At 47.4% G+C, this 9,715-nt stretch overlaps 1 protein-coding gene across 1 annotated transcript; it reads left to right on the top strand.

The window, feature by feature from the left end:
• The first annotated feature begins 1,192 nt into the window (after positions 1–1,192).
• On the top strand, positions 1,193–8,691 carry LOC124684534 (nudix hydrolase 15, mitochondrial-like). The gene is made up of 4 exons (XM_047218827.1): positions 1,193–1,516; positions 6,633–6,775; positions 7,652–7,771; positions 8,201–8,691. The coding sequence occupies exons 1-4, from the start codon at positions 1,285–1,287 to the stop codon at positions 8,399–8,401; spliced, it is 696 nt and encodes a 231-aa protein (XP_047074783.1). The 5' UTR covers positions 1,193–1,284; the 3' UTR covers positions 8,402–8,691.
• The last annotated feature ends 1,024 nt before the right edge of the window (positions 8,692–9,715 follow it).

Below are 9,715 nucleotides of genomic sequence, written 5' to 3'. Positions count from 1 at the left end.
CTGCTAAGTAAGTACACTTTGTAGTCATAAGAAATGTTATGCTAACTGTACTACACTAGCACTCACAAGAGAAGTTAGAGTTGTAGACTAAATTCAGGGTTGTGGTGCATGCCGATATCGCTGTTTTTGCCTTGTGCTAGCTGTTTCATCATAGCATTATATATGTTTAAGCAATTGTCTTATAATCTTCCATGCAATTGTTATTTCTTACTGATAACTCTCAATCTGTCATATGTCTATTTCTTTGAACTGCAACAGGAATAGAAGTGTAGTCCCTATGATCATATAAAATGAAAATTCTTCAATACTGACTATTTGTTCACTTTTTTAAGTGCAAACCACCTGTGTAGACTGTTCATGCAAATCGGAAGTTTTACTTTTTGTGTTTATACTGCATTCTTACCTGTGTACATTGTACATGCTGTTGATGTTCAAAGAATTCAACCTATAGTAACTTCTATTTTTTGTAATCTTGAACTGCTACTCAACTGGAATCATTTTTTTCAACACAGGAATCAAGAATTGAGAAGAGGACATGATCTTTTCTGACGCACAAGTTACAGTACAGATCTGGGACAAATTTTTCGACAGAAATTGAGGAGGAAAAATTGATGGATTTAGAGCAGATCATACCTGGGTAAGATCCTGATCCATTCTCCATCTACTTGAGATCCTTTTCGGCTGGAGGTTTTGGGGGAAGAATTTTGCTAAGCCTTACTGGGATCTCTTCTCCCCATGGCCAGCAACGTCTCGACGGGAGGAAGAAGACGATGCTACGATCTGATCTCTGCCTGTTCTGTCTTTTTCTTGCGCAAGGGGTTCAGCTGTGACTTGGTCAGCCCACAGGAGTCCAGCCAGCGACATAATTGCACATCAGCAGGAGTCCAGCTGTGACTTGGTCAAAATCAGACAAAAGCCCACATAAAGGCACAGCAGGACCCAGAAAGCGATCAGGTGACACAGCAGAAAGCTATCAGGTGACACGAGACAGAAGAAAACGATCAAGAGATCGACGGTTTCTGGGCGTCGACTGAGACTTAAGAGTTCCTCAGTCGACTGTGACCCAGGCACTCCCATATTTAAAGTAAATCGGCTAAATGATGGTAGTACTACTACTATTTTGAATTTTGTAGAGAGTAGAAAGTTAGAAAAGTCAACACGATTTGGTGAAGCCGATTTTGCGCAGTTTGCTGATCCGACCATCCCAGACCGAGAGGCGACACCTTCAACCACTCCCTAACCCAACTCCGATCTCTCGACGACTCGACCCAGAGTTTCCGTCCCATGGAAGGGGAGAAGCCCGGCACGGATCTTGAGGAGCTCATCGGCCGGCTGAGGCTTCACCAGCCGCCTCCCTCCCCGTATGCCGGCGATCCATCCACGGCGGCGACCCCAAACGCCGGCGAGCTGTTCAAGCCGCGGAGGGCCGCCGTGCTGATCTGCCTCTTCCGGGGCTCCGCCGGGGAGCTCCGCGTCATCCTCACCAAGCGCTCATCTTCCCTCTCCACCCACTCCGGTGAGCAGATTGCTTTGCTTCTAGGAATCGATGCTCAAGGTTGTCTCGCAATGAAGCCTGGCGCCATTTCGGCTCTTTGTTTTGGGGATGGGACATTAATCAATTGAGTGGATTTCTGGGACTGGTAGTTCAGTGCAGCAGAAATGAAAAAATATGTTCAGAGGATTGCTTGCTATTTTAAACCTTATAGGATGGTAGTGCCAGGAGGGCGCTAGGATGGTTTAATGGATCCTTCCGTCGTTCTACTGCCCTTCAATGTTCTTGTCGGACTTTCCACTCACAAAACAACACAATAGTACTATAGGTTTTCACACTAGATGATGATACATGTTTCACGAATCATGACTATAGTTTCAAAATGACCGTGTATTCGTTTTTTTCTGTTCAGTTTAGATACTTCAGCCAACCATAGAACAACATGCTTTTATGCAATTTTGGGATCAAAATTTGTACGAATGGTGGGAATTTAGTACCTTGTTGGATTGGTTGCTAGGAATAGCATACTTTGATCACTAATTGGAACAGGCATGGAAGGTGCAATAGAGGCTTACAACTTGCAAACTTGCGAGCAACTTGTGCTTATCTCAGGATTGGCTAACCACTGGGGTTTTGTTCTGAAACGAGATAGCCTGCTCGGAGTTGGCTTGCCATTGTAATGTCCTTGCCAAGGGTCAAGGATCAACGGATTTGGGACTAGGGTTTGATGGATTCAGATTCGAGAATTGGGGATAGGGAGAACAGCAGGAAGGTAGGAGACGGTATCTCTATTCATTTCTTATCTGGTGCTTATGACGCACACCGCAACACACTCTCTCCTGTCTATTCTCTCAACTCGGCTCACGGCCTGCTACACCACTTTCATCCCACCTCCAGCCCATGCTTCACACTTTGAATTCCCGGTCATCATTGCTTCGTGGCTCTTCTTCTTGACCTTCCTTCGTCCTGGCACCACTTCGCCAAGCTTGAGGGCGGCGACTGTGACAGTATTGCCCCCTGGAGATCCAGCTTGTCCCCAAGCTGGTGCATCTGGAAACCTCTGATGCAGAACCTCATAGTCTTCCCAAGTAGCTGAAGTAGCCGGTAAATTCGTCCAGCCAATGAGCACCTGCAGCAAAGCAGCATTACCTTTTTCGACTAGCCGTCGATCCAGGATTTCTTCAGGAATCAGCTCGCCCGTGTCCAACTGAAGAGGAGTTGGCAGTGTAGAGAACACTGGAATGTGATCTGGTACATGTGTAGCTGAGACACGTGAAACACCGGGTGAACGAGGCTTGAATCTGGTAACTGCAACTTGTAAGCTGATTGTCCAATTCTGATCAAATTTTGAATGGACCGAAGAACTTCATGGATAATTTGGGAAATGGTCTGTTGACAATCGAGGACTGGGCATAAGGTTGCAGTTTTAAGAAAACAGCTCCCTTTGTGATCTGTTCTTATCTGCATCCGCTTTCATCTTTGCTTGTGCCTTGATCAGATGTTGCTTAAGGAATTGTGACAGTGTTTCCTTTTCCTTGAGCCAGGTCTGTAGGTCAGCATGGATTGGCTGGGAGGCTGTAGTGAACTGTCCCAAGTTTGGCTCCTCGCCATATGCAGCCTTGAGTTTTGCGCTGTGTTGTACCAAAATTCTGCTAGTGGTAGCCACGAAACCCATTTCTTTGGTGAATCAGCCACAGCTGTCCTCAAATACATTTCTAAGCACTGATTTACTCGTTCCGTTTGGCCGTCAGTCTGCGGGTGATAGGCCGTGGACATTTGCAATTTGGTGCCCCAAATATCAAACAGTTCTTGCCAAAACTTTCTTGTAATTTTTTTTATCTCTATCAGATGCGATTGTAACTGGTAAACTGTGTAACTTGACAACATGATCCATAAATTCTTCTGCCTGTAGCTTCTGTGTATGGGTGTTTCAATGGTATGAAATGACTGTATTTGGTGAATCTATCTACCACTACCAAAATAACATTGTATCCTTGAGATTTTGGCAAGCCTTCTATAAAATCCATGGACAAGTCTTCCCAAGCTCCAGCAGGTACAGGGAGAGGACTGAGCAAACCTGGGTACTTACAGTGCTTGTGTTTGGCTTGCTGGCATACTTGCCATTGGTTGAAAAAATTAGTGACAGCTTGTTTGATGCCTTTCCAGTGAAATAGCTTGTGAACTCGATGGTACGTCGCCTGAACACCTGGATGGCCACCTATGGGTGTAGAGTGGAAAGCCTCTATCAGCTTGGTCTGCTGACCTGTGTTTGCACCGACCCAGATCTTGTCACCATGTTTGATCAAGCCATTTGTCAAAGTGAACGGTGGCTCTGCATTGGGAGATACAGTCAATTTCTGCAAAAGGTCTTGCGCCTGATTGTCCACCACATAGGAGTTCAGAACCTCGTGTAGCCAGACTGGTTGTGCCATAGAAATAGCATGTACATGGCCAATGCGTGACAAAGCATCTGCTGCCTTATTATCCACCTTTCTTTTGTATTTTATTGTATTGCAGCCCTATCAGTTTAGTCATGGCCTTTCTCTGTAACTCAGATGTAAGTGCCTGCTCCTCCAAGTAAAACAAGCTTCTGTGGTCTGTTTTGATTGTGAAGGGTCCTCTGGAAATATAAGGTCGCCACCTATCAATAGCCATCATATTTTTTTTTGGAAGTGAACATTACCCCGCTCCTCGCGTCGCTCCCCAGGCGACGCCGGGGGCGGAAACCTCGCGCGCCGCCAGTAGCCTCCCGTCCGGCCGCCGCTTCCGCCGCTGCCGCTGGCCCTTGCCGCGGTGGCGGCGGGCCCCATCTCCAAAGGGCGTGGGGGTTTCTCTGTAGGCGGTTGCCGGCCCGTGTGGGGCGTTGCCGGCGAGGGGTGGGGAGGCCGGGGCGCGTCGCGGCTGCTCTGCAGCAAGGTGGAGGCGTCGATCTCGCGCAGCGGCGTGCGGCGGCCGGCGCTGCTGCCGTTTGCTTCGAGCTCGGCCCTGTGGGCTAGATCTGGGCCTGCTCGGGCTCGATCTGGCAGCGTGCGCCGGGGCAGCGGCCCCGGACTTTTCTTCATCTGCGCCTGGTCCTGGTGGCTGCGTGGGCAGCGCTACGACCGGCGCCGTCCCCGGGCGGTTGTGCGCCTGCCGGCGGATGGTGGTCCGGCGCCTCGGATTGCCTGCTCCCGGTTGGCCGGCGGGAGTCTTCGGCGCTGGCGTCTGCGGCGTCTACTCGCCGGCATGCGGCTGTCGGCGGCGGCCTTGGCCCATGGTGGTCCTCTACCACCTCGTTTCTAAGTCTGGGCGCAGGTGACGGCGGCTGGGAGGCCGGGGCGGCGGCCCCGGGAACGCGGTGACGTTGGTGGGCGGCGGCCGGGTGGTGCCTCGACGCAGAGGTTGCGTGGAGGTCGATGGATTTCGGGGATGCCTCGACACGGTGGTTGTGTGGTAGCTCCCTGGATTCGTCGGCGACCTGGTGGCTTTGGTGGGCCACTGCGTGTGGCAGGTTGCCATTGCTGGCACCTGCAGCCATGGTGGGAGGTGTGCCATGGTGTTTGGACGGCGGCGCGGTGCCGCTCTTCGGGTGGTCGGGGCGCTGTCCGGCGCCCTGCGGCGGGTGGCGAGTCGATATGAGGTGTTCGCTCTGCTGCTGAGTGTGAAGGCCGGAGCGGCGGCTCCGGGACATGGAGGTCTCTGTTGCTGTCCTGGTCGTGCGGGCGGCAGGGCATGACTGCGTGGGCGGCCGAAGGGCTCGTCCTGGAGCACCGTGGCATTATGGCATGGTTGGCTTCGTGTGGCGGCGGTGGCGAGCTGCGACGCGGGCACATCTTCTTCGCCTTCGTGGATAGGCTTCAACGACTTGGGTTTAGGTGAACTCCGCGCGAAAGCACTGCATCCACTTCGGTTGGTGCCGGCGATGTCGGCGTCCTCGGACGTCGTTCCCCTCGATGGAGGCATTGTCGAGGAGCTCCTTCACCTCCCTCGTCGTGTGAAGTTTCAGACTCTCCGGGTGAAAACCTGAGCTTTGGCTTTCGCTAGAGCGGGCATCGGCGGCGTCTTCGTCGTCTCCCCCTTGGGGGCGATGTCTTGGAGGTCTGGTACTCCGCTAGGCAAGTTTTGGTTTGCTTTGCGTGGTAGCTGCTTTGCCGGCTAGGCGGGTGCGCGGTCTCGGGACCGGTGTGGACGTCGGAGCGGCGGCTCCGAATCTCTTGTCTCTTTGAGCGTCGTCCCTTCTTGCTTGGGCTGAAGTGTCGTCGGCTCGTAGCGTGCGCGGCCTAGGGGCCGGTGTGTTGTGTTTCGGTTGTTTTTGGGTTCTCGCCAGTGTGCGCGGTCTCGGGACCGGTGTGGATGTCGGAGCGGCGGCTCCGGGAGCTTTCTTTGAGTGATGTCTCTTGCTAGGGCGGGAGTGTTGTCAGCTCGTGTGGTGCGCGGCCTCGGGGCCGGTGTGGCGTTTGGATTGTACGGTTTTCGGTCAGTTTCCCTTATAAACTGACCAAATTTCCCTCTTCTTAATGAAAAGGCAGTGCTCCTGCCGGTTGCTCCAAAAAAAATCAATAGCCATCATTATGGCTAGAAACTCTTTTTCATATATGCTCAGTTTCTGATTTGTTGGGCCTAGTGCTTTACTGTAGTACGCCACTGGGTGGCCTTGTTGACTCAGGACTGCACCTATGCCAGAGGCGCAGGCATCTGTCTCTATGCAAAATGGTTGAGTGAAATCAGGCAAGGTGGGAACAGGGGTAGTCATCATAGCTTGCTTCAACTGATGAAATGCCACTTGTGCTTGAGGTGACCGTTTAAATGCATTCTTTCTCAGTAGGGAAGCTAATGGTTTAGCAATAATCCCATAATGCTTTACAAATTTGCGATAATAGCCATATCTTTCGATTTTAGGATTCAGGGTCACTGATGGTCGCCAGAGTAGTATATCTTTCGCTCAGATATTAGCCGGATTGAGTATACATTTCTTGCTGACCTTGAGAGCTGGCTTGTCTCAAAATAGCTTCAGGTGAGCTGATGATGTAGCCTAGCCCTGCTCATTTTGTCCTAAGTTTGTCTCTCCCATACTGAAAAGTGTGAGTGAGAACTTTCGTGTACTCATTGTCATAGTAAGTTTTGATGCTTTTTATCAGTGATTTTTCTTCTCCCAATACAGGGGAAGTTGCATTGCCAGGCGGAAAAGTTGACGAGGGTGATGCTGACGATGCAGCTACAGCATTGAGGGAGGCAGAGGAGGAGATTGGGCTTGATCCATGTCTGGTCACTGTTGTTACCTCTCTTGAGCACTTCTTGTCAAAGGTGCATTGCCTTTTCCTTTTTGGCCTTATTTTCCATCCAAATTGATGCTTTTCTTACATCCGGGGAACTTTTACAATGCAACAATGGAATGAACAGAACCTTATTTTTGTCTGTCTAGCTATTACAGATATGGAACTACTCAAAGTTCTTGCAGCTAAACAATCTTGAGTCATAGGGTCTGTCTATGTGTGTCTTGATGATCATGTCAAGTAGGCTACGTGCCTTTTCTTTCTAGCTAGGCATCATATATTCCATGTTTGTCCATTCCATGCTTTTAGTTACTGACTTAAGCTCTGGCAGAAAGTTGAATAGCAAGTGGAGTATTCTTTATCTTGCAGTTTACCATTAAGAGATGGAATGTTGTCTTTGTATTCGAAATTGACAAAGTAGTATGCATATTTAGGAGTCGACTACAGTATCCCAGACTTATGACCGTTGTCTTATTGCATTTTTCGGATGTCATGCAGTAAATTAAGGATTTTAACCAGACTTGTCAAATATATATGAATATTACTTTGGCACTTTTCATATCACCAGAGGAAGTTCATTCAAAAAGATTCCGCCAACTGTTGGTATCCATATTATTTTCAGTAGAAGCTACACTTTAAAACTGCATTGCACGTCTGCTGCCACTGCTACAGCGAGAACCTAACTTCTTTTTTAAAGTAAACCAAGTAATTGAGTTGCGCCATTTGCAGTGGTAAGTTGTCTGATCAGTAGGTTGTGAATTCATTTAGGTCCATTTACAAGCCAAGTCCAAAACATGTTATTGTATCACCCCTCACTGTTGAGTTTCTACAAGCCGTCATTTTCAAAGTTCGAATTGGTAAACTTCCGGAGTTCGATCAAGGTTAATATTCTTAGTGTCTTTGGCAGCATCTTCTGGTAGTTGCTCCTATAGTTGGCATACTCTCAGATATAGAAGGATTTAAACCTGTTCTCAACATCCATGAGGTCGATGACATTTTCGATGTGCCCCTGGAGATGTTCCTCAAGGTTAGTGTCTTTGTCTTCGCTCATACTAATTAAAGATTACTTTTTTTTCCCTTTTAGGATTTTATGGGTTCCTTATGTTTCCGTTGGGTTTCATATCTAGCATACCCAACTTGCTTGGGAAAAAAGCTTTGATGTTGTTGTTATGGGTAGTAATTGTTTGAACCAGGGTTTAATGTGCACATTATTTCAGTTTACCAGACAAATAATCAATTTACTGCAAACAAAGAAACAAAACTATGATAGTCCAATTAAAACTTACCATACAACTAAGTTACAATGGTATTTATATTTAGCTAATTATCCAGAATTTAGAACTATGATAGGCCAATTAGAACAAATAATCAATTCTGCTAACAATGGCAAAATGAACCTGTTCCATCTCTATTGAGATATCGTAATGTGTTGGATGTCATTTCTCCCCTGATGCAGGATGAGAACAGGAGATCTGAGGAGAGAGAACGGATGGGGCAAGTCTTCACAATCCAGTACTTCAATTACGAGACAGAGAACCGTAAGTATGTAATCTGGGGTCTGACTGCCCGAATCCTGATCCATGCCGCTTCCATTGTATACCAGCGGCCACCGGACTTTGTAGAGCGAAGATTACAGTTCAACTTGCCAAAGTACTAAGGGGTGCTTGATGCATTGATCAGATCTGCTACACGCTAATGTTTACAGTGTTATCTCAGTTATATGCTGTTGAGCGTACAACAGAGTACGCCACATGTAGAACTTACAGGGATTTTAATCGATATACTTAGGATTTGCATTTTATTTACATTTCTTACATCATGTCTGTAGTCTATAGAGTACCTGAAATGTTGTTGTTGATGTGACAAAATACTTCACTGTGTGGGCTTTTGTGATTGGATTCTATAAATCTTTACTATTAGGGTGAAACATGCAATGTACACTATTTACCTAACAATTGCCACCGTCTTAACAGTGTTCGTCACCGCACCATATTCCCACTCCTTAAAAATAGCTTAACAGGTCTTATCTCTACGTCTACTCTGAATTCTGAATGTTGACCTTCAGTTTTCTGCCACTTCGTCCCTTCGTTGCGCACTTTGCGTTTCGCCCATCGTCGCTGGTGTCTACCCCTTCCCCTCCCGCACCCCACGTTGCTCTAGAAGTGATGCCTTGCTCTAGAAGCGCAGGTGGCAGAGGTGCTCACCTCTAATCACTGGGGCCCTCGCATGATGACAACAAGAAAATAATGGATTATGGATAAGCTGGTAACTACCTATCATCATAGCTTGAATTTGTTGCATAATTTGCACTCTAGACCAAGATGCAGTGTAATTTGTGAATGACTCTGTATTTAATTATGGCATTACTTTGCTGGGTCTGTTGTCACCTCGGAAATTAGTCGGATTCTTCTTCGTGGTTATATCTCCTACGGACATAGATATCATAGCTCGCACCCGCACGACTCGCTCAGATCAGGGAACTCGCCTGCAAGCAATGTTCAGGCAACAAGCCGGAGATGGAGTGCACAAATAGAGTCGAACTAGAAGAGTGATTTGTGCCTCGTATATGGCACTAATTCTGATACAATATAAGTTTGCACGGTCTTCTGTAAGAGTGCCGCTCATGATACATATGTATACTGTGTCCATTTCCTTTTCTTGCTATCAGATGGATGCTTCGACAAGATTTGACTAACATTACATGTTTTGCTGCTTTTTAGTTATTTCAGCAAAATTTCACTTCTCTTTTGTTGTGAAGGGCTGATATAAGTATATCAATATGACATCAAGACTTATTTTAGCGAAATGGTAAAAATGAACCATGCCAATTAATTATTGTTATGCTTTCAGCTTAACATACAAAACTACATGTTTCATTGTTCAGCAGCTTGGAAAGATTCCTTGCATTTGTTAGCAAGTCAAGGCCAAATATGTTCTTTGTTTTCTTCTAACTATATTTCAGCCGCTAGCA

Source organism: Lolium rigidum, chromosome 1 (genome assembly GCF_022539505.1).
Source record: "Lolium rigidum isolate FL_2022 chromosome 1, APGP_CSIRO_Lrig_0.1, whole genome shotgun sequence".
Taxonomy (NCBI): Eukaryota; Viridiplantae; Streptophyta; class Magnoliopsida; order Poales; family Poaceae; genus Lolium; species Lolium rigidum.
Note: the sequence above shows the minus strand (reverse complement) of the source record. Positions and strands in the feature narration are given on the sequence as shown.

Bases quoted from the DNA above. Each gene is read 5' to 3' on its own strand.
- LOC124684534 (XM_047218827.1), top strand. From the start codon at position 1,285: ATGGAAGGGGAGAAGCCCGGCACGGATCTTGAGGAGCTCATCGGCCGG. The intron at 1,517-6,632 runs GTGAGCAGATTG...CTCCCAATACAG, and splicing joins TTCCCTCTCCACCCACTCCG to GGGAAGTTGCATTGCCAGGC. The intron at 7,772-8,200 runs GTTAGTGTCTTT...CCCCTGATGCAG, and splicing joins CCCTGGAGATGTTCCTCAAG to GATGAGAACAGGAGATCTGA.